The sequence below is a fragment of the Silurus aristotelis genome (assembly GCF_946808225.1).
Source record: "Silurus aristotelis genome assembly, chromosome: 12".
NCBI lineage: Eukaryota > Metazoa > Chordata > Actinopteri > Siluriformes > Siluridae > Silurus > Silurus aristotelis.
The window spans coordinates 6,602,841-6,628,636 of NC_139585.1; the positions used below are offsets into that span (position 1 = coordinate 6,602,841).

At 38.4% G+C, this 25,796-nt stretch overlaps 1 protein-coding gene across 10 annotated transcripts in view; it reads left to right on the top strand.

The window, feature by feature from the left end:
* The window catches only part of rgs7b (regulator of G protein signaling 7b), a gene marked incomplete at its 3' end in the record, with an annotated part of 180,621 nt that overhangs the window by 94,138 nt on the left and 60,687 nt on the right, over positions 1 to 25,796 (top strand). For all 10 annotated transcript variants that reach the window (XM_083556596.1, XM_083556595.1, XM_083556601.1 and 7 more), the window contains 2 exons: positions 3,846 to 3,942; positions 22,877 to 22,927. In XM_083556596.1, coding sequence (XP_083412722.1) covers positions 3,846 to 3,942; positions 22,877 to 22,927 — 148 coding nt within the window. The remainder of the gene's footprint in view (positions 1 to 3,845; positions 3,943 to 22,876; positions 22,928 to 25,796) is intronic.

Sequence of the window (25,796 nt, forward strand, 5' to 3'; positions counted from 1 at the left end):
TACATACATGTTACTACACATGAAATTAACAATTATCACTGCAGTGTGACTGATTCTTCTGCCATTTAAGATCCTCAAACACTTTGAATATTTCATGTTTGTTGTTTTTGCAATTTATCATTTACTTTATTTGGATTTTTGTTGAAAGGAAATCCTTTAATATTCATAACAGAAACAATTTTATTTATTCATTCAAATAAGTTCTTTTTTAAGTTGTTGAGTTAAAGAAGTAAAATGTAAACTAACGGTTCATTAAGTTCAATTATGTCTTTTAGAAAACCAATCATTATTTGAATAATTTTCCCTTTTGTGAATTTGTAAACAGTAATGAGCGAGTTATCTGCTCTGCCACACCTGATTCAGTTCACAAAGAGCTTGATAATTGTATGGGCCAGCTGAATGGGGCCGGTAGAAGCAGGGGAACGTTAAACTATGAGTCCTTTCAGAAGCAGAAATTATTTCTGTTGTCCTCTTGGGAGTGTGTGGGAGTGTGCCAGAATGGAAATTTGAAAGATTCGATAAGATCGCAAAGGAGTCACCAGAAAGGGAATACCAACATGACAAAAAGCATAAATGATCAGGTCTAATGGCAGGAGAATAAAGGAAATATCATAGAGTTAAAATATGACTATTTTCAGACATTCTGCATAAAATGAATGGTTCTACAAAAAGTCCTAAATGTTCATTTAATTGATTAGTTCCTTCAAATAAGTGACTATTTACTTGAAGAAATTAAGTAAGTTCTTGTGAAATAGTTCCTATTTGGTGATATAATAAACTCCTGGAAAGATGTTCCACTAGATTTTGGATTGTGCTTGTGGAGATTTGTGCTCATTTATCTACACGGGTGTAGTAAAGTCAAGTACTGATGTCGGTGAAGTGAGAAGGTCTGGGGTGCAGTCAGCATTTGAGGGTTGAGGTCAGAGCTCTATGGCAGGAGATCTTCCACTCCAACCCATGTACACCACAACTTCATGGAACTGGCTTTGTTCCAGAGGGACATTGTCATGCTAAAACAGGTTTGAGCCTCGTGTTTTAAATGAAGCGATATTTCATGCTACCTCGAACAAAGACATCCTTTACAATTGTAAACTTCAACTTGGGGTAACATTTTGGGGAAGAACTTCATATAGCTGGAAAAATCAGGTGTATCAATACTTTTGTCTATATGGTGTAGTTTATTATCCGAGTAATAACCTGAGGGAAAAAAAGCTTTAATTTATTTTACAACAGACAAACCTCAGATTAACTTTTATAGACATTGCTAACATGCTTGCTATTTTAACACAGGGTACCAAATTAGGGCATAATCTTAGACTTAATTTGTGCTAAAATGTGGCGATTGTTTTATAGGCTTTGTTTAAGTAGAAAAATATATCATATTAGTGGTGGGTTAAGTAATCTAAGAGCCGTAAAAGCCCGCAAGTAAAATGTAAAAGTAGTTTTATAGTTACTACACGACTGCTTTTTCCTGCTACTCTGCTTTTTTTTTTGTTTGTTTTACTTGCTTCCCTTTTAAATGTGAATAAAAAAGAAACCGTAAATTAACAAACATTTATTTTTATTTGACTTTTTGTGTAAATAATGAACAGTTTTCAGAACATAGAATATCAACACCATGCGAGAATTCCCTTCCGAACTTGTGCCTGTACATCGTTTTTATTACATTTTAGTTGCCATTGTTGTTTTTGTGCAGTAGATACATAGATTACGTACATTTTAGTAATTCATTTATTCATTCTTTTTTTTTTTCCACCATTCTGCGGGAGTCTCTCGAACGATTTTACCGCCCGCACACGCATTCACCAATGAAATTAGTTTGTGTTGGGACCCGTGGGACTGCAGGTCTCTAGCTGGAATACCGTGTAAAAAGGCATCGTTTGGACCAGGTTTGCTTGTTAAGGCCGAGCTATTATTCCTACAATGTTCACCTGAGGCAGATGAATGGTGTTTCACTATCTGAGTGTGATTAAATATAAAGGGGTGAAAAAGTTAATCTCTTAAAAGCCTAATGATTGAATCTATCTGTCTTGTGTCCAGTCTCCCAGAATGCAGTGCATTGAATAAGATGACACAAAAGGACAGTGCATTTGTAGCAGCAGTGTCTGTCAGCGAATGACTCTCTGTGTGTGTGTGTGTGTGTGTGTGTGTGTGTGTGTGTGTGTGTGTGTGTGTGTGTGTGTGTGTATGGTATTGTCCGTGCACTGCCGCTGCTTCAATTCATAAAACAATAAAGACTCCAGTGCCCCAGGCGGTTTGTTTGTGTCCGCATTTAGAGCATTTTGTGTGAAGCAAGAATAGCAAGTAAGTAGTTTAAGCAGCAAGGACAGCATTATTCCTGTGTGTGTGCGTGTGTGTGTGCGTGCGTGTGTGCTTGCACGACTCAACTATCTTCAACTTCATAAGAACAATAAATTGTAAAAATAAAATGAAAATACTCCCACACGTGAAGTTGACAGCCTATCAAATGCTCAGGCACGGTTTGAAACAATCAAATTTCTAAAAGCAGGGGTTCACAAAGTAGCATCCAGGGAACCACATTAGTACACGGAGCATGGCCAGGTGGTCTCTGGTGCCTTTAATGTACTTAAAGCATTTAAAAATAAATAGATGTTGGATTGATTACTTGAAGTGAAAAAAAATAAAAAATACTTTCTCTTCTTTCGTCTGCTCCCATTAGGGGTCACCACAGTGGATCATCTGTCATTGTTGATGTTGGAGAGTTAAGTGGCCGAATTAAAGATGGCTGAAGAAGCAGTGGGGAAACCAATTGAGCAGCTTTAAAAGGAAAAGACCTGCTAAAATCAGTTTTACTAGACAAGTTAACTTCCTCAGGAGGGGAGCTAATAGATTACATACATCTGCCTCTTTCAAACCAACCACCTGCATGTCTACCTTCACCACATCCATAAACCTCCACCTTGGTCTTTCTCTTTTCCTCCTTCCTGGTAGCTCCATCGTCAGCATTCTTCTTTCTATATACCCCATCTCCCTGCTTTGCACATGAACAAACCATAATCGCACCTCCCTCACCTTGTCTCCAAATTGTCCTACCTGTGCGGTCCCTCTACTAAACTCTTTTCTAATTCTATCCATTCTCGTCACATCCAATGAAAAGTCAGCTCAGGCTTTCTCATAAGGCAGAGATACACATAAATTAAAATACGTAAACCTCGTTCTATAATTCTTACATTCTGTAAAGCTGCTTTGAGACAATGTTCATTAGTAAAAATTGCTATCGAAATTGCTGTCGTGTTCTGGAATAGAATGGCATATAGGAAAGTAAAAGACAAACTGAATAAGGGGAGCGGCAATAATGTGCAAAACAGTGTGTAGCTCTAATAAGGTTTGGCGTGTGCAGATCACTCGTATGATAACACTGAATTATTCATTCTGTATTCATGATCAGTTTTTCCTCTTTCCTGATAGGCCTGATTGTCTAAATCTCAAGAGGACATGTTTTTCTCACAGCACCTGACAAATTAAATTCTTTAACGACATGCACGTTTGTATAACATGTCCATCTCGTTCTCGGCTGATGAGCGGGTTGGGCAATTTCTGCCATGTAGAATGAATATGCTGAACGATTACATATAATTACAGAGAGAAGTAATCGTGTGATTACACAGAAAAAGAGCTTAATTAGGGAGTGTGTAATTATCTTGATTGTTAATGACATGATACTATAAAACACTCAGTTGTCGGATTTAACTCCGTCTCTCCTTCTCTTTTCTTCAATACACGTTTCAATCCCCCCCCCCCCCCCCCGTCTCTTTAGTTCTCTTCTTCTCTACTCTGATACTCTGAACCCGATTTTAGTAACATTGTCGTCTTTTCCATTGCAGATGGAGGACATTATTGCTCGGATGCAGGACGAGAAAAACGGCATTCCCATTCGCACAGTGAAGAGTTTTCTGTCCAAGATTCCCAGTGTGTTTTCAGGTGAGTTACAAAAGACGTGTGAAATGAGCTTGTGATCGTCTGAGACTTAAGATTATTCAGAACAGTAATTGAATTTTTGCTGTCCATCATACAATTTTTGATGAACAGCGGGTATTACGCAACAAGGTGTTATACTTTTAGCAGATATTTCCGACTAGAGGATTCTACAGAATTGTAGCTTATTGAGGTAAATGATGCTTATAAATTTTATTAGAAATGGCCACAAAGATTTTAAACCTACTAGTTGAGTCAGATATCTATGTAGAACTTGTGGGAACTATTGTAAGGGAAGTGGATGGTGTTGCATGTAAAGTGTCTTTAATAAAAATTAGACGAACAAATAACAATCTAAATAAAATTACAATAAAAAACAATCACAGCAGCTAAACAGCACAAGATCAGCAGTTATGAATAGGCATAAACAGGAGGAGACTAATGACGTAAACAGAATTAAAAGCACGGTTGGCAACAAAAGAAACAGTGGAAACAAACGGCTTGGTAAAGTCAGTGGAACTGAGCAAACTTTGCAATATTCTGCTAAAATCAGAGTCGATTTATCTGTGTACCTGATGAGGAACACCTGACTTTTGACCACTGTAGACTGTGGGAGCCATGTTTGGAAGTTATGGTGGTTGTTAGATGTTCTGCTGAAGAGTTTGCTGTGACTTGATGAACCTTTATTGTATACTTGTTCTATTGCTATCTCAATAAATTTGAATATCATAAAAAAAAAAAAGATCATTTTTTTAGTAATTCAATACAAAAAGTTAACAGGTATATTATATTGATTCATCACACACAGACTGATATATTTCAAAAGTGTTTATTTATTTTAACTTTGGAGATTTTGGCTCACATAAAAAAAAAAAACACCAATTCAAAATCAATCTAAAAAAATGTGAATACTTCATAAGACCAATCAAAAAAACATTTTTAGTGAATTGTTGGCCTTCTGGAAAGTATGTTTATTTACTGTATATGTATTTAAAATTTGGTAGGGGCTCCTTTTGCTTTAATTACTGCCTCAATTGGGCATGGCATGGAGGTGATCAGTCTGTGGCACTGCTGAGGTGGTATGGAAACCCAGGTTTCTTTGACAGTGGCCTTCAGCTCGTCTGAATTATTTGGTCTCTTGGTTCTCATTTTCCTCCTGACAATAACCTCATAGATTCTCAATGGGGTTCAGGTCTGGTGAGTTTGCTGGCCAGTCAAGCACACCAACACCATGGTCATTTAACCAACTTTTGGTGCTTTTGGCAGTGTGGGCAGGTGCCAAATCCTGCTGGAAAATGAAATCAGCATGTCCATAAAGCTGGTCAGCAGAGGGAAGCATGAAGTGCTTTAAAACTTCCTGGTAGACGTCTGTGCTGACCTTGGACTTGAGTAAACACAGTGGACCAACACCAGCAGATGACACAACTCCCCAAACCACCACTGACTGTGCAAACTTTTTACACTGGAACTCAAACAACATGGATTCTGTGCCTCTCCTCTCTTCCTTTGACGTTGTCCCAAGTTGGGGAGTGGCTCGACACAAGGAATATGTCAGTTGTAGCTCATGGATACGTCTATGCGTGGTGGCTCTTCAAGCTGCAGTCCACTCTTGGTGAATCTCCCCAAATTCATGAATAGGCTTCAGTTCACCCTTTTTCTACCACATTTTTTCCTTCCATTGAACTCTCCATTAATGTGATTGGATACAACACTCTGTGAACAGCAGCTTCTTTAGCGATGACCTTTTGTGTCTTACCCTCTATCTGTCTTGCCCCATGATTGTGCATCCTGAACCAGACTGAGACACCATTTAAAGGCCCAGGAAACCTTTGCAGGTGTTTGGATTTAATGAGCTGATTAGAGTGCGACACCACGAGTCTCCATTATTGAACTTTTCACAATATTCAAATTTTTTGAGATACTGAATTTGGATATTTCATTAGTTGTAAGCTATAATCATCAAAATGAAAAGAAATAAACACTTGAAATATATCAGTGTGTTTAATGAATCTATATAATATATGGGTTTCACTTTTTGTATTGAATTACTAAAAATATCAACTTTTTAATGACATTCAAATGTATTGAGATGCACCTGTAGACATAAGATTAAAGTGATAAAGGGGAAATATTTGCATATCTTGCAGCTTAATTTATTTAAATTTTGCATCCTTATTGAGGATTTTGCATCTTTTTCAGTATAGGGAAACCTGGGATATTTTTCAATGCAAAGAAGTGCACTGCATGGCGGACCTCTGAACCATTTCGGTTGAGAATGAGTGCTGTCCTCGTAGCTGTGCTCTGTACATTTACAGTATATAATAAATATCTAAATACAAGGTTTGTTTCAGCAAATCTTTTTTCTTTACTTGCCCAGGAAAATTTAGCAGAATGTCCATGAATGAAAATGTAAAAAAAACACACAAAAGGTTTCGACTATCATTCCCACAGGACCTTATGCATGAAGATGATAGATAATATTAACAGACTTTTCAAAGTCAATAGACTATATCACTTGCTCCTATCATGTAAGGTTCAATGCTGGAGGTCATTCAGTGTGGATGACATCCCGCAACATATTATGCTGTCGGTTCTACAATTTATCATTTTGTATCATGTAGCCACAAGACAGTTAGTTTGTAGCATCAATATGTAAAATTGGTGTCTCAATATATTAATTTGTGGTTCCACCTCATTGAAAAATAACCATCATGTCACCTTAAATTATTTGAATTTTATTCCGAAATTAAATGCTTGGTTAACATTGGCTATTTGAATGGGTGAATAAATTTTTAAATGTACCTTCCTAATGATCAGCGTGTTGAACTAGGTGTAAACGTCATCATATTTTCAGGATTTAGAAGTGGTTTGATTTAAAGGAATTGACCACAAATGTTAAATTGTCAAATTTGATTTGGTCAGGAAGTGATACATTTACATTTTTCTGGGACAAACCCAAAAGGACAAAATATGAACACTTACCAGCAAATCTTTCAGTTGAAAATGAGCAAGAATAAAACATATGCCCTCCTGAGGTTTTCTGTGCCACCATTCTCTTGCTAACTTTTGCTGCAGTAAAGTGTTTAGGGAGGTTTAGAGGATAATAATAATTTAACTTGCACTATATTGTCAATCATTATTTTCCAACAACAGCACGTCTACCAAGAGGTTAATTCCTCATTAAGACTTGCTAGGGAAAATGTAATAAACTATTAGTACCTGCCACAATTATTCAGCACACAGCTTCCTTCATGCTGTTTGCTTTTAAGATTCACTTTTAGAGAAAATACATTTACATACAGTTGCAACATATACCGTAATTTCCGGCCTATTACAGTTTTTTTGGATTGCTTAAGCACGATTTTCAAAACAGGGCCCGTGTTTTCAAAACACTACACACAATTAGCACAACCACACACCCAATTAGCAATACACTACAGATCCCTTGCATAATTAAACACTCTTGTAAAAACTATACACTTCTGTGTAAAAACCACACTTTGTTATCATATGAAACACACACGTTTCACATTACTATACTTTGTTTGCACGAGTTACACTCTGCTGTGATAAACCTAAAACACTTTTAGCACTTCTACTTCCCAATGATTAGAGTAGGCTACCATCAATAAAGTACAAATATAATGAAAATATACCAAACACTACACAAGACCAATGTTGCAGACTGAAGAAACTCATTTATTTGTCAACACGCCCAAATTGTTGACATGGAGATTCATAATGCTGTAACAAAACGGCACTTCACGTATTGTACTGTAAGTTCACTGTAAAAAAAAAAAAAAAAAGAACTAGACATTGTCTCTTCGCCTAGCTGGATCTGGCCAGAGAATCTCATCAACATTGCAGGCAATGTTGTCATTAGCAAGACACCTTGGAAAGAAACGTCTTGAATGACGAATCCATCCTTGCATTGCTGCTACCTCCATCTGGTCACAGGCCTCCTCCATGGCTTGGATGAGGGGTACCTCAGCCTGAAGACGGAGACCATATACCATGATATTCCACCGCCATGCAGAGAAAAACTCTTCTATAGGGTTAAGGAATGGAGAGTATGGTGGAAGATATAGGACGGTGAAATGTGGATGTTGCTGAAATCAGTTCTGAACCAGAGCAGAGCGGTGGAAAGACACATTGTCCCAGACAACAATGTATTGCATATGATCGTTTTGATTTGCTGCTGTTATGTCATGCAATTGGTCCAAGAATGTAAGTATGAGTGCTGAGTTGTAAGGGCCCATATGGGCATGGCGGTGGAGGACCCCATTCTGTGTAATGGCTGCACAGAGTGTTATATTACCCCCACGTTGCCCTGGGACATTGACTATAGCCCTGTGGCCAATAATGTTTCTTCCCCTCCTTCGTGTTCTTGACAGGTTGAACCCAGCCTCATCTACGTAAATGAACTCGTGCTGGATCTCCTCTCCATCCATTTGTAAAACTATCTGAAAAACAATGTCATGCAAAATTGTGTAGTTCAGTGTAGATCTAGTATACATATTACAGTACAGTAAAAGATTATGAGACAGTATGCAAGAACACACTGCTAAAGTGAATACATACCTCTACAAAACCCTTTCGGAATTGCGCTCGAAAGTCACTCGATAAATTTGCTTCATTTGAAGATGTCTTTTTTTTAGGATGCGTGCCAGTGTTGATGTTGAGACCTGATGGATATCGTTGAAACTGGCATGGTTATTGACAATGTTAGCTTGGAGCTGATTGAGTGTTTTAGCATTGTTGGACAAAACCATGTTCACTATCTCCCTCTCTTGCTGTTCTGTGAACATAGGAGGCCTTCCCCCTTGTTGTTCCTGACCCTCAATCCTATGTAGCAAAAGAAAACAGTATACAATAGTACAGTAATTTCACAGGAAAAGGTAACAGAAGTGCTGATAGTGCATAGAATACATTACTGTGAGCAGTTACTGAAACCGTGCAGTTGTTTTTGATATGATGATATTTTTACAATACCTATTTTCCAGTCGAAATGTTCTTATCACACTTGCCACTGTGTATCGGCTTAGATTTGGCTGTACTCGCAGTCCAGCCTCCCTCAGCGTCAGGCCGTGGTTGACAACGTGGTCAACCAGTGTTGCGCGGATCTCATTTGTCAGATTCGGTCCTCTTTGCGCACCTTCTTGTCTTCCTCTTCCTCTTCCTCTACCTCCAGCATGGCCTCCATCTCTTCCTCTTCCTCTATTGATTCCTCCTCTGTTGACTCCTCTTCCTCCCCTTCCTCCTCTGTTGACTCCTCTTCCTCCCCTTCCTCCTCTGTTGACTCCTCTTCCTCCCCTTCCTCCTCCTCCTTGTCCTCCTCCTCATTCTCCTCGTTCTCCTCCTCGTCTTACTCTTTCTCTGACTCTTTCCATTGTGCTTGAAGACCGATGAACTCACCTGCTGCTTTTTATAGTGCTTATACACCTGATTGGTGTGTCTGCAATTAAGCAAACAAGTGTTTGCACACCTGATGACTGTGTTAAACCAATTGGTTGGACGGTGCAGTAATTTGACAGTCAGTGCTTTGGTATTGCAAGGAGGTGACTTCATGATAGATTTTTGTGTGTAATGTATGTTAAATGTGTTTAGTGTTTTGCAAATCACTGTGTGTAGAGTTTTGCAACAAGTGTGAGGTTGACATTGTGCTTATAGTTGTGCAAATATGGGCTGATGTTTTGCCTCTTGAGTGTAAGGTATTGCTAATAGTGTACTACTTTTAATTTTAGTGTGTAAGCAATCCAAAAAAACTGTAAGCGCACCCAAATATAAGCCGCACCCACTGAATTTGACAAAGATTTTTATTTTGAACATAAATAAGCCGCACCTGTCTATAAGCCGCAGGTGTCTACACTGAAACTAATGAACTTTACACAGGCTTTAACGAAAGACAGTGTCTGTTACACGGCTTGTATCTAAACAGTAGTCTACCAAGAAAGTCATTGTTCACTGTCTTTCTCCTTCCTTTCACAACTATTTCTCGAGAGAGTTTTTCTTTAGGCATCGTCGTGCGTTTAAAAATCATCATCGGTGAATCTTTTCTCCCGATGCCGTGCAGCTCAGAACACCGGTGAAGTGTGTTTTTTTATGCCCGGTTGTTTTCAGTGTGTCGAATGATTCGCATTTCCTGTAGACAGTCCGAGTGAGCGGCAGGTCAAACGTCAGAGGAACATCATCCATATTTATGATGTGGTGCGGCCCGATTCAGTGGAAGTGCATCTGATTTAATATAAAGAGTTTTATTGGTTCACCTGAACCCGTTCGGAAATTTCATTGGTCTAATGTTATGGGGCTCAGTTTTTTGTGAAATTGGGAAAAACCCAGGAAAAATCTATAAATAAGCCGCTTCGTTGTTTAAACCGCGGGATTCATAGCGTGGGGAAAAAGTAGCGGCTTATAGTCTGGAAAATACGGTATATATCTGATGCAGGATTCTTAGCTAAAATGTTCTAAACGACTGCAGGGCCAACTTTTAATGTCCTTAAAGTCAGTCCTACAGCCTGTTGATATCGAAATGATGGTACAGTATGCAGGTACTCAAACTCAACCCACAACCATGACAGTGACTTTAATTTATCCAAATAACCTGCTAGAAACATCACTCCCAGAGGCTCATGATATCTGATCTCTATCTCCATTTTTACTCTGAGGTATAATTTGCCTTGCTTTCACATAAATTCCCTGTATCTTGTGTGTTCCTTTGCTCTCTCCTGCTAGCTGTCCTCTTCATTAGCGTGGCTAGTTAATGGATCCTGTGTGGGTCCACTCCATCACCTCTATTAGGATCTACTGTTTTGTGCAAGCTAGGTTTATTTGACCGCATGGACATGATTGTCACTTTATTTCGGCTCTAATGGCTTGCAAGAGATTCAATGATCCAAAATCATAGCTAAAAATATTTATCTTCGACATTTTGATATTTTTCATGGAGACTACAATTTATATTCGGAATTACTAAGAATTGCATTTTTTATGATTTTGCCAGCATTTCTGTGCAGGATCTCTTAGAGCTTTTGGCAGCAAATTAATATAATCAGGTAGAGCTAGAGTAAACAGATTGTGTGTCCTAATGAAGAGGTGATGGAGAAGCCACACATGGAGCAGGCTGAGAGCACATGAACCCATTAAATAATCATGCTAATGAAGAGGGCAGCTAGCAGGGGAGAAAACAGGGTGAGGATTTTGCTGGCACTTGCAGAAAAAAGTCTAAAAACAGGGAGGATGCTGGACTGATAGCAGACGCTAAACTTCTAAATAATCTTAGGATAACATGATTATTAAAAAATTGTATAATAAAAAAAAAAAAAGAGTATTGCAACACATGCAGATATTCATTTAAATATGCAAAATTCCCTTGTGTTTATGATAATGTTATGCTAATTGTGCCATTTTCAAACAATTTCAAACTGTGTGTCTGTGTGTTGTCAAGTGGAGTGACACAAATAGTTTTAAGAAGCAACAGGAATTTAAGGAAATAAAAGTCAAGAAGCTTTTAAAAGAAAGACCAGACAATGACGTTCTCGATACAGACTCCTGTCAGCTAACTTTAACATTAATTTAAAAGATTTACAAATACGGTATCTGACATGACACTACCTACACAATTTCATCATTCAACAGTTAATAAATATAACCAAAATAATGTAAAATTTGCACACGTATTCTACATTTGTAAACACTAAAAACGTAAATTTATTTATAATTGTTTTTTTTCAAACAATAGTGTTATCTCTTACATTTCCCTTATGATCAAAAAATGTATGCCCACCTCTAACAGTATTTAAAATGATAGCATTGCCATTTAATTGTTTCATGACCCTGGGCTTGTATCTGAACTTTGGCTGGTGTCTGTGCAGCGTACATGGTCTCATTGTTTTAATGTAGTTTGTAAATTGGCTAGGTTTAATTGTCAATATGTTCAAAGAGTAAGTGTGTGTGTGTGTGTGTGTGTGTGTGTGTGTGTGTGTGTGTGTGTGTGTGTGTGTGTGTGTGTGCGTGCGCATGCATTAGTCCCCGTGATGAACTGGTTTCCCAAAAATATTGTATTCCAGGATTAGTTAATTTCAGGATTAGGCTCTAGAGCCACTGCAATCCTAACTGAAGTGATGATTTAATGAACGAAATGAACGAATTATCATTTTACATACACAATTTTACTATTATATTAAAATGTAAAGATTATGACCGATACGTGTACGGTTTCCATCAGCCGCTGCAACCCTCACATGTAATGTCCCCTCATTTCTTCTCTTCAATCATGTTGTCTATGACTTGGCACATCGTTTTATCTCAGCACTGCACTCTTCCTTGTTTCTTATTACTTTGTGTTTTGTATGCTGCGTCGTATTAAAAGGATCTGCCCTTGTGTCCTCTTCCTCATGATTACATGCATAAGGATGCCAGGTAGTACAGATTTAAGCTAATAACATATGTGCATAATGCTAGCTATTAAAATGACAAATCATATATAAATATACATATCATAACCTTTTTAAAAAGTGACTGAGGAAAAGAACTTTACAAGAGAATTACACAACATGACCATTATATGGACAAAAGTATCGGGACACCTGACTTTTCCAGCCATAAGTGGTATAGGAAGATGCTGGAGGCAGTAGCATGAAATTTTCCCTTCACTTGAACTAGGAGCCTCTTTGAGCATGACAATGACCCTGTGTACAAAGCTAGCTCCATGAAGATATGGTTTACATGGTGTAGAATGGAAGATCTTGAGTGACCTGCTATAATGCTCTGACCTCAGCCCTATTAAACACCTTTAGGATGAATTGGAATGTTGACTGCACCCCAGGGTTCCTCACCTCACCTTCATCAGAACCTGACTCATGTAACACCGTTGTGGAGAAGAGTGAAGGTTGTTATAACAGTGAATGGGAATCAAATGTGGAATGGGATGTTCAAAAAAACACATACGGACAGTTGTCCACAAACCTTTGTCAGTGGAGTGTATATTATATTGAAGATATATACGCAAAGTTTCCTTTAAAACAAATTCCCCTTTAAATAGCACTAAGCAGGACTCCTGGGGTTTAATATACAGCTCTACTTTTGGAGAGTTTTTTATATCTGAAGATAAGTGCAGAGCTGTGGGGATTCGAATTCAGAGACAAACTGCAGGACCAGACAAGCAGAGAAGCAACTGTATTTAAAGATTTTTACGATTTTTTTTCTCTTACACACAAAAAGATGACACACATGCGTACACTCATAGACGCTCTGTCCTGATACTGATCTGATTGTTTCTTAATTACATATAACCCTGTTCAGCCATGTGGAGCCTTGTAGGACTGAACCAACATGGGACACTAGTGCAGCCTGAAACACTTTCAATGTGTGCTTTAATGAAGAGAGCTTGCATATATACACTATATATACATAAAACATTTTTTTGGGGAATACTTAATTAATCCCACAGTGAAATTATTTCTTCGTATATCCCAGCCATGTTAGGAATCTGGGGTCAGGGCGCAGGATCAGCCATGATACAGCGCCCCTGGAAGACAAAGGGGCATTACTCAAAGGCCCCAAGAGTGGCAGCTTGCCGAACCCCTGACCTTGCAATCAGTAACCCAGAGCCTTAACCACTGATCTACCACCTCTCCTATCATAATTCTTTATTTACATATCCCAGCGAATCTAGTGATCTGTTGATCTATTGATCTCGTCTTAAGGATAAAACAATTACCGTGTAAGGAGGACATGTTGAAGACCGTGTGAGTGAGAGCACGTAATTAAGGTTTGGAACTCACAAAGTACAAAAGCTGGCACAGGGCTGGAATGAACAAAAGTGTCAGGTGCTGAATGCAAAGTTTAAAGCCTTAAAGCCATGTATTATCATTTTCCATCAGTTTTATAACTGTAAACAATCCAGAGTTTACAGTATTGATGATATATAAACATCTTAACATGTCCATCTAAAGGTGGGTAAGGTCAGTAAAGTTTCAGCGGCTGCAGATGTGTATGTGGGTGTGTGTAGCTGTGGGTGTGTGTCAGAACTTTCCTAGAGAACATAAGCCCTGAAGCTCCTTTACAGACACTCTCTCTCTCACACACACACACACACACACACACACACACACACACACACACACACACACACACACCGAAGGAAAGCTCATTGCCAGGTAAGAAACCTCTCGAGTCTTCTGAGTTTCATGCCGCTGGCTATGTGTGTCTATCTGAATGTCTGTTGTTTGTGTGTGTGTGTGTGTGTGTGTGTGTGTGTGTGTTTCACCCTGGAGAGCAAGCCCAGTCACAGCTCAATTTGGCAGCGGGCTGTCGTAGTGGCCGTTAGGGACGCTGCACCACTTCTCTGGATATAGACCAGAACGACAAGTTCCCTTCCCATCTCTCAATCATACACACACATGCACACACAAACGCACACATTGAGTATCAAGGCTGTATTATTTACCTTATTTTCCCAGGTGTGCTTTAGGTTTGTACTTTTATCCTATTTTTGCAGCTTCCTTGTATGTATTTTTGCTGTTTTTTTCTTTGTATCTGGGATATAAACAGTGTTAATCTAATTTGTTTTCTTTGTATAGCAGCTGTACAAAAATTTACTTTTTCGATAAAAAATCCTTCTTGAATAAAATTTTGCCCAGTATGATCTTCTGATTTTAGAATCGTATTGCTTGTATTGATATTGTTATAATGTTATTGAAGTGTTAATATCAAAATCTGCTAATTGAGAAATTGCAGATGATAAATTTAAGGTTTATGTCTCATTAATCCAGCCTTAGCAAAAGGTGTATTAATGTTGTGTGGCGAATAACATGCAAATGTTACTACACAAAACAGAGTAGTAACTACACCAAAACAGATTAGTTTGGTGATATGCTATTACACACATATGTAATTAGATAGACTGCTAGCTCTAATCATAATTGTTTTCAATATCTAAAACTCAAAAAACAGAAGTCATTACCATCTCTGCTGCCCAATTACTTGCAACATAGTCAACAAGTACTATATGCTTAGTATAAAAAATTGCACCCCCAGAAAATATCACTCTGAATTCCCATAATGACCTAAATAGGAACCTAATAAATCTTGGACAAGAGGTTTCAAGGAATAGCTATTTCTAAGACAGTTCCTTCAGGAATCTTATAGGAATGTTATAAAAAAAATATATACTAGCGATTCTAATAGGAATACATTGGGTGTTTAACATTAAAAAATATACAGTGCCTTGCAAAAGTATTGACCCCCCCTTGGCGTTTTTCCTATTTTGTTGTCTTACAACCTGGAAATAAAATGGATATTTTGGGGGTTTGTATCATTTGATTTACACAACATGCCTACCACTTTAAAGATGCAAAATATTTTTTTATTGTGAAACAAACAAAAAAACTTGAGCGTGCATAACTATTCACCCTCCAAAGTCAATACTTTGTAGAGCCACCTTTTGCAGCAATTACAGCTGCAAGTCTCTTGGGGTATGTATCTATAAGCTTGTCACATCTAGCCACTGGGATTTTTGCCCATTCTTCAAGGCAAAACTGCTCCAGCTCCTTCAATTTGGATGGGTTCCGCTAGTGTACAGCAATCTTTAAGTCATACCACAGATTCTCAATTGGATTGAGGTCTGGGCTTTGACTAGGCCATTCCAAGACATTTAAATGTTTCCCCTTAAACCACTCGAGTGTTGCTTTAGCAGTATGCTTAGAGTCATTGTCCTGCTGGAAGGTGAACCTCCGTCCCAGTCTCAAATCTCTGGAAGACTAAAACAGGTTTCCCTCAAGAATTTCCCTGTATTTAGCGCCATCCATCATTCCTTCAATTCTGACCAGTTTCCCAGTCCCTGCTAATGAAAAACATCCCCACAGCATGATGCTGCCACCACCATGCTTCACTGTGGGGATGGTGTTCTCGGGGTGATGAGAGGTGTTGGGTTTGCGCCAGACATAGCGTTTTTCTTGATGGGCAAAAAGCTCAATTTTAGTCTCATCTGACCAGAGTACCTTCTTCCATATGTTTGGGGAGTCTCCCACGTGCCTTTTGGCGAACATCAAACGTGTATTTTTTTCTTTACCCAATGGCTTTTTTCTGGCCACTCTTCCGTAAAGCCCAGCTCTGTGGAGTGTACGGCTTAAAGTGGTCCTATGGACAGATACTCCAATCTCCGCTGTGGAGCTTTGCAGCTCCTTCAGGCTTATCTTTGGTCTCTTTGTTGCCTCTCTGATTAATGCCCTCCTTGCCTTGTCCGTGAGTGTTGGTGGGCGGCCCTCTCTTGCCAGGTTTGTTGTGGTGCCATATTCTTTCCATTTTTTAATAATGGCCTTAATGGTGCTCCGTGGGATGTTCAAAGTTTTGGATATTTTTTTATAACCAAACCCTGATCTGTACTATGGTCTTCATGGTGCCCCTTGCTTAGTGGTGTTGCAGACTCTGGGGGCCTTTCAGAACAGGTGTATATATATATACTGGGATCATGTGACACTTAGATTGCACACAGGTGGACTTTATTTAAGTATTTACATGACTTCTGATGGTAATTGGTTGCACCAGATCTTATTTAGAGGCTCAATAGCAAAGGGGGTGAATACATATGCACGCACCACTTTTCCGTTATTTATTTTTTAGAATTTTTTGAAACAAAATAAAAATCAATTTTAATTCCAAGTTGTAAGGCAACAAAACAGGAAAAAAGCCAAGGGGGTCAATACTTTTGCAAGGCACTGTATCATTTTGTAATGTATAAATGTGTTCCTTATGCGTAAGCCAGAGATGATAGTGGCAGTGGATAAAGTGATTATAAACCATTGTACTATCACTATAACTGTGCACTTCATAGTATAGTACAACCTTTATTCTAAAAATGTTAGGACACTGTGTAAATTGTAAATAAAAACAAAATGCAAAGATCTGCAAATCTAATAATCCATATTCTATTAACTATAAAACAAACAAACAAAAAAATAAACACATCAAATGTTTTAACTGAGAATATATTTAAAAGGAAAAAATAAGGTCTTATTACATTTTGATGACTGCAACAAGTCTTGTAAATGTTGTGAGAGGGCCATTTTTACCACTGTGTAGCATCACATCTTCTGTCCGTATACATATGGGAACTGACGAGTCCAGTTGCTGAAGTTTTGGGGGAGGAATGGCTTTCCATATGTTTCTGATACAGGATTTTAGTTGCTTAACAGTTCTGGGTATCCTTTGTTGTGCTTTTTGTTTCATGATGCACCAAAAGTTTTCAAATAGTAAAAGGTGTAGATTGCAGCAAGGTCCGTTCAGCACCCATACCTTTTTACTACAAAGTCATAATATTGTAATAGGTGCAGTACACAGTTAGCATTGTCTTGCTCAAGGCCTTTCCTGAAAAAGACATTTTCTTGGTGGAAGCATTCATTTCTTTGAAACTTGTATATACGGTCAGCAGTGATGGAGCCTTTGTAAATGTGTAAGCTGGATATTTCACAGATATTAATGCACTCCCATACCATCAGAGATAAAGCATTTTAAACTGAGTGCTGATGATCCCACTCCCTTTAGCCTTGAGGACGTGGTGGTGTCCATGGTTTGCTCATGTTTGAATTAGCTGTAGGATTCTGGACCCCACAAACTATTCATAGCTCAGCTTATGTTTGGAAACTTTTTAATTTTGTTGATTTAAAACCAAAAACAGTATAAAGTCTCTCATTTCTGAAAACATGCATGCAGACACACACTGCTGTGTGTGAGAGCGTCTGTAAGCGGGGCGTCTAATCTCTTTGGTTGGCACCCGGCTGCCAGTTTGATGGCAAATTGTCAGTAAAAGTCATTAGGGAGCAGCTTCCACAGCACTGAGAGAGATTGAGGGGGTAGAATAAAAAGGTGGGAAGAGAGAGAAATGTGGGCAAGAAGAGAAAGGAAATTAGTAGGGTGCTAAGGAAATGAAAACAAAGTCAGTGGAGTATTAAAAAAAAAGGAAACGGTCCATATGGAAAAAGAATGAGGTAAAAAGAAGGGAAGGAGTGATAATTAAATGTGTGTATAATTAGCTGAAGGTAACAGCTGGTGCTGGCCGAGTGTGTGAAGCCAGCAGCAGTGCGATAGAGCTGAGGCTGCCCCAGTATCAGGAGTGTGTGTGTGTGTGTGTGTGTGTGTGTGTGTGTGTGTGTGTGTGTGTGTGTGTGTGTGTGTGTGTGTGTGTGTGTGCGTGTGTGTGTGCGTGTGTGTGTGGCTAGAAGACAGATTAAAATAGTTTCCACTAGAGCTAGTTACAGCACCCGGACACATGGCGAGTGGATTAATTAACTTTTGTTATTGTACATTTGCAATCTACATTAGTAGATTAGTTTCTGTAAGTTCTCTAGGATGTTCTCACTGTGGATTTTCTTTGTCCACTGAGATGTTCAATTACCGAGCATTTTAACAAACTCGTCTGAGTGTGAATAAGTGGCGACTGTTCTTCAAAGAGCTGATGAAACTGCTGTTCAGTCACTCATTAAATGCTGCTCATCTCTCTGTAATTTGCTAGCTTTCTTTCACAACGTTAAAAGCTTTGCATAAAAAAAGAGACTGCTGAAGACTACCTTATGAGTAAAATTAATGAATATTGATCTGATATAACATTATGATAATGATATTAATATTGAATATCTGTAAAGACAAGAAGAAAAGTTTTCACCCTTAACAAATGCACACACACACATCTATCTATCTATCTATCTATCTATCTATCTATCTATCTATCTATCTATCTATCTATCTATCTATCTATCTATCTATCTATCTATCTATCTATCTATCTATCTATCTATCTATCTATGGTTACATGACATACAGCTGTTATCAGTTAGAATGTACTCACTTTTTTGCTAGTTATTTAGACAATAATGGCTGTATGTTGAGTTATTTTCAGAAGACAGCAAATCTGTACTGCTATACAAACTGCACATTGACTAAAATATATCAAAATTTTATCTTCTAGTATTGTCCCTTGAGAAAATATACTTCATACTATACTATATATTTTCTTATATAGATAGATAGATAGATAGATAGATAGATAGATAGATAGATAGATAGATAGATAGATAGATAGATAGATAGATAGATAGATAGATAGATAGATAGATAGATAGATAGAGATACTGTATATGCTGCCACCATCATGCTTCACTGTTGGGATGGTGTGTGAATTCGAATGATTGCAGTATCAGGCTACAACATAATAAAATGAAGGGGATCTTAATACTTTCCGATTTCACTGTATATATAAAATGTCTTTGTGGGAGCATTTAAGAACATATACTGTGGGGCAAAAAAGTATTTAGTCAGCCACCAATTGTGCAAGTTCTCCCATTTAAAAAGATGAGAGAGGCCTGTAATTTTTTATCATAGGTTCACTTTAACTATGAGAGACAAAATGAGAGAAAAAAATCCAGAATATCACATTGTCTGATTTTTTAAGAATTTATTTGATAATTATGCTGGAAAATAAGTATTTGGTCAATAACAAAGGTTTATTTCAATACTTTTTATTTATACTATTTGTTGGCAATGACAAAGAGCAAAAGTTTTCTGTAAACGTTTCACTGTTGCTAGTAGTTTGGCCCATTCCTCCATGCAGATCTCCTCTAGAGCAGTGATGTTTTGTGGCTGTCGCTGGGCAACATGGATTTTCAACTCCCTCCAAAGATGTTCTATGGGGTTGAGATCTGGAGACTGGCTAGGCCACTCCAGGACCTTGAAATGCTTCTTATGAAGCCACTCCTTCGTTGCCCAGGCGGTGTGTTTGGGATCATTGTCATGCTGAAAGACCCAGCCACGTTTCATCTTCAATGCCCTTGCTGAAGGGGTTTTCACTCAAAATCTCACGATACATGGCCCCATTCATTCTTTCCTTTACACAGATCAGTCGTCCTGGTACCTTGGCAAAAACACAGCCCCAAAGCATGATGTTTTCACCCCCATGCTTCACAGTAGGTATGGTGTTCTTTGGACTCAGCATTCTTTCTCCTCCAAACACGACAAGTTGAGTTTTTACCAAAAAGTTATATTTTGGTTTCAAAATATGACATTCTCCCAATCCTCTTCTGGATCATCCAAATGCTCTCTAGCAAACTTCATACGGGCCCGAACATGTATTGGCTTAAGCAGGGGGACACGTCTAGCACTGTAGGGTTTGAGTCCCTGGTGGCGTAGTGTGTTACTGATAGTAGCCTTTGTTAATTTGGTCCCAGCTCTCTGCAGGTCATTCACTAGGTCCCCCCGAGTGGTTATGGAATTTTTGCTCACCGTTCTTGTGATTATTTTGACCCCACGGGGTGAGACCTTGCATGGAGCCCCAGATTGAGGGAGATTATCAGTGGCCTTGTATGTCTTCCATTTTCTAATAATTGCTCCCACAGTTGATTTCTTCACACCAAACTGCTTACCTATTGCAGATTCAGTCTCCAGTTCTGTGAAAGCCAGAAATCTTGCTTTTTTTTTCGGTGACCAAATACTTATTTTCCACCATAGTATGCAAATAAATTCTTCAAAAATCAGACAATGTGATTTTCTGGATTTTTTTTCTTCTCATTTTGTCTCTCGTAGTTGAAGTGTACCTATGATGAAAATTACAGGCCTCTCTCATATTTTTAAGTGGGAGAACTTGCACAATTGGTGGCTGACTAAATATATATATATATATATTTTTTTTATAAAATATCTTTCTGATAATTTTCCAAACCTTATCTTTTTTACAGTTATTAAGAAATAATATAATTTGCAAAGTACAAAATGAATCGATGTGCAATCGATGTGACTCACCTTGTAATTTGTACCTTTAATTAATTGCAAATTCACACGGAAAGAGAACATGACGTGCTGGTTTTTGTTTTATAATAGTGAGAAATCCCAAATCCTCCACAGATCCTGTTAGTAAATCTGCTTGCACAGTTTCTTCCCTCTTGTTAGTATAAATAAAATGTCTTCCTCACTGGTGTCCTGAGGGTATGTAAACTTTTGCACCCGGCTGTAACTCTCCACTTCTTTCTATAGTCAGTCTCCAAAGAAGTCACACTTTGTGCTATATTTGCCATAGCTCGCAGTGTGTGATCTGTTTGTGTGTCTCTTAGGGATTCGTCTACAAGCCTTCACAACATCCCAGTATACAAAAATGTCAAAATGAAAAAGAAAAAAAAAAGGCAGCATTTGAACAAATCCCTTTGGGATTTAAGTGTTGGTTTAACCTGCTTTATGCTGTATTTTATATGCTAATATTCTGAACTAGGCTTCCCTATAGGGGGGAGTCATGTATTTTTTGTAGCAGAGTCTAGGATAGTTTAGGTTAGGATAATTTTAGAAGTGTGAAATATTAAAATATTAATAAAATAAAAAAATGTTTTGAAGAATTTTAAATGATCGTAATGCAAGCAATTAGCATTCATAAGTGCATGTGGTTTGTCAAGGTATAGTGTCACCCAACACCTGAGTAATTTAACTGACCATTATATACCTTTAATCATAGACAGCAGGAATAATTGTGTAGAAAACAATGTAGGTCAGATTCTGGTTTTGAATCAATTACATACATCCAAAAAATGACCTGGTCTCTGCACCCATCCCTAGGGAAGGCATGCTTCCAGACTTTTCCTGTTCTGGTACATTGGTGGTGGAACAAACTTCTACTTGACGTCCAAACAGTCACTAGCATTCATCAAACAACTTCTAAAGACCCCCCTCTTCCAGAGGTTCTTGAATTAGCAGTTATTGGGGGGAGAAAAACATTTGCTTTCTAACTATTTTCTTCTTTTTTTAGTACTACCATCAGAATATTTCGCCTGATGGTATTCGTGTTTTCTAATGGCCCATGGCATTTACATGTATTTAATAAAGGCAATTTCAAAGCACTTTGTAGCTCGCTTTGGATAAGGGCGTCTGCCAAATGCCGTAAATGTAAATGTAAGTAATCTCTCATATTCCTTTAGATATTTTTCTCGGATTGCAACAGAATAGTTTCAAACCTCTAGAGGGAGCGTGACTGAGAAGCTATGAAACCATGAAAAGCTTTGGATGTCCAACCTCAAAGCAGGGTTAAGATTTCTCTAATTGTCCCCTAATTGTCCAATAAAAGTTTTAGAGAACGATTTTCCAAAGAGTGCACCAAATACAAACACGGTTCATATACACTTTAAGTGACTGTCAGGGGTATGCATTATTTAAAGGGTGTACTGATGTACTAAAATAACCTGGTGAAGGGTTTGGGGATTGTGGCATAATGCAAAGTGGATTTTATACTTTGATTATTTTCCTTTAACCCTTTATGCTGCAGGTACATACCAACAAGTTACATGTGTTTAATAATGAAACAACAACGCCTCATACTTTCTGTGGAATCTATGTGAAACTAGTGGATTCCTGTTAGCACTTACGTTATAGCAGCTTTCTTAGTTTTAGAAGTGAAAACAAAACAAAACACACTGTCACGGACAGATCTTCTGATACTGAAAGTCTTCCAGATACTTGAGATTCCTTCTCTAAATGTAAAAATAAGCATCTCATTCAGTTCAGCATGTTAGTATTTACACATATAGTCCATTTATTTTGTGTATCCACCATAAAAGTCTCTGTACTCTATAAGTTGTTACAACAGAATCGACAACTCAAGCTGGAACAACTGTGCGAGCTGACCAATCAGAAAAAAAGAGAATTTAACAGCACTGTGGTCTTTAATAGAAAACCATTACAAATAATGTAAAGTTAATTTGTATTAAAAAGTACACTTTTGAAATACATACACTGGTATTCTTCATGCAATACCTTCCTTGAAATAGCACCATCACTGTAAATAATGGGAAACGACGCCCACAGCGTTGCCTTTTAAACTTCGCTGTTTTTCCTCGTCTTCTTTTTTCAGCACATATTGATTGTGGCGGTAAAGATTCCTCTCTCACATTTTTTTCCCTCGTGTCTTTTTCAGGTTCAGAAATTGTGCAGTGGATGATCAAAAACCTAGACATCGAAGATCAAGGTAAAGTGAACTGTGCCGAGCTCGTTTCATGTGTGCGTGCTGAACCTGTTTCCACTCCACAGGCTCCGAGCAGCGAGAAAACACTCGAACCTCGCAGCTCTGACCTTGAGGCATGTCCTCTGTTGTGCTCATTTTCTGTTTCTCTCTTTTTCTTTTTTGGATTCCATATACAGTATCTTACTGTTTTTTTTTTTTTTTCGCATTTATGTGGTCAAAAAAAATAGGAAAAAATAAAAAGGCTTAATTCTGTATTTCTTTTATACAGAGTTCCAACTTAACAGGTTTTATTAAGTGTTGGATAGTTTCGGTAAGTTTTTTCATTTGACCTGAAATTAAGTGCACAGTAAAATGATGCTTTTAAACAAAGAGGATATATTCATTACGTTTTTTTTGTCATTTATATAAATTTTACATGATGAATTTTTAATGATTGTGGTGCAATTTTTTTTTAGTAATCTTTTATTATCCTGTACAGACACTGTAAAGCAGATGGCACATACAATACAAAGTGAGACGGTAACACTTTAAATAAAAAACACACAAACGGGTAACTAAAGTCAGATGTGGAAAGAACAAAAAAAAATAAATTCTACTTAAGTAAAAATACTCTGAGTAAAATTTACTGAGTAAATGTTCTCTTTTTTTGAACAGGGGGGCATTCTTGTGTAGTTCAAAAGGGGCAAACTAGTTAATTTTAATTAAAGAAACACCTTTACAATTTAAAGTGCAATAATAAAAAACAAACAAAAAAAACTATAGCCCATGACTTGAATCTAATGTGTTGTACTTTAGCAGTACCAAAAAAAAAAAAAAAAAAAATCTTGAAATAATGTCGTTTACAGCAATGAGAGAAATTGCAAATGCAGATTCAGAACTCAGACGCATTGAACAACTTTTGAATCGCTTTCTGTTGGGTCTGCATCACTGGCGTCTGTCTTGTCCATCTTTTTCTTTTTATCTGTCGTCTTCATCTTTCTTTCGTGTGAGTTTGGTGCGTTTGTTGTCCTGCGCATGAATCAGTGCGGTAGTTTCCAGGGCGTGATTTTGTTCACCCCTTGCAATTGTCATAAAAAAATCCGATATGACGTTATTACTGAGCAAAAAAAGATTGATTACAGCAAGAGTCAATGTTTTCTTCATTGCAATAAAGAAAAAAGAAATGACACTTGTTTGCCAAAGATTGCAGAAGAGAAGCACGCCCTTCCTCTTTTCTTTCCTCCTTATATACCTGCAAGATGAGTTTCAAAAGTGGGCCTTGCGCCCCTGTTTTCAACTGATAAGAAAGAAAAGGAAGTAACAGATAAGGAAGTAAGGAAGTAACATTTTCGACACACCCCACGGTGTTGAAAGACAACACCGTACAAGGTCTAGAATGTTCATGAAATACACATAGAGAAGGAAGTTTCTGTTCTTGAAGATATAAGTAATAATCTGCCTGTCACGTACATCCATGAATATATAGAAGCAAAAAAGGTCACGTGTACTATATATACATATTGTTTTTTTACTTAGTAATGTCTTCTTCTTCTTCTTCTTCTTTCGGCTGCTCCCATTATGGGTCGCCACAGCAGATCATCCGTCTCCATACCACCCTGTCCTCTACATCTGCCTCTTTCACACCAACTACCTGCATGTCTTTCCTCACCACATCCATAAACCTCCTCCTTGGCCTTCCCCTTTTCCTCCTACCTGGTGGCTCCATCTTCAGCATTCTCCTGCCGATATAATTCATGTCCCTCCTCTGCACATGTCCAAACCATCTCAATCTCGCCTCCCTCACCTTGTCACCAAAACATCCTACATGCGCTGTCCCTCTAATAAACTTATTTCTAATCTCTTCCATCCTCGTCACTCCCAACAAAAACCTTAACATCTTCAGCTCTGCTACCTCCAGCTCCACCGCCTGTCTTTTACTCAATGCCACTGTCTCTGATCCAGATTATAAACTTTCCCTTTCATTCTTGCAGATACCCTACTATCACAAATCACTCCTGTTACTCTTCTCCACCCACTCCACCCTGCCTGCACTCTTTTCTTTACTTCCCTAACACACTCTCAATTACTTTGCACTGTTGACCCCAGGTACCTGAACTCCTCCACCTTCTCCACCTCTTCTCCCTGCAACCGCATCACTCCACTGCCCTCCCTCTCATTCACACACACGTACTCTGTCTTACTCCTACTGACTTTCATTCCCCTTCTCTCCAGCGCATATCTCCACCTCTCCAGGCTCTTCTCAACCTGCTCCCTACTCTCACCACAAATCACAATATCATCTGCAAACATCATAGTCCAGGGAGACTCCTGTCTGACCTCGTCCGTCAACCTGTCCATCACCACTGCAAACAGGAAAGAGCTCAGGGCCGATCCTTGATGCAGTCCAACCTTTACCCTGAACCAGTCTGTCTTTCCTACTGCACACTTCACTGCCGTCACACTGTCCTCATACATGTCCTGCACCACCCTCACATACTTCTCTGACACACCTGACTTCCTCATACAATACCACAACTCCTCTCTTGGCACTCTGTCGTACGCTTTCTCTAAATCCACAAATACACAATGCAATTCCTTCTGTCCTTCTCTATACTTCTCCATCAACATCCTCAAAGCAAATAATGCGTCTGTGGTGCATGAAACCATACTGTTGCTCACAGATGGTCACCTCTTCTCTCAGCCTGGCTTCCACTACTCTTTACCATAACTTCATGGTGTGACTGATCAACTTAAATCCCCTGTAGTTACTGCAGGTCTGCACATCTCCCTTATGCTTAAAGATCGGTACCAGCACACTCCTTCTCCATTCCTCAGGCATATTCTCACCCTCCAAAATCCTGTTAAACAATCTGGTTAAAAACTCCACTGCCAT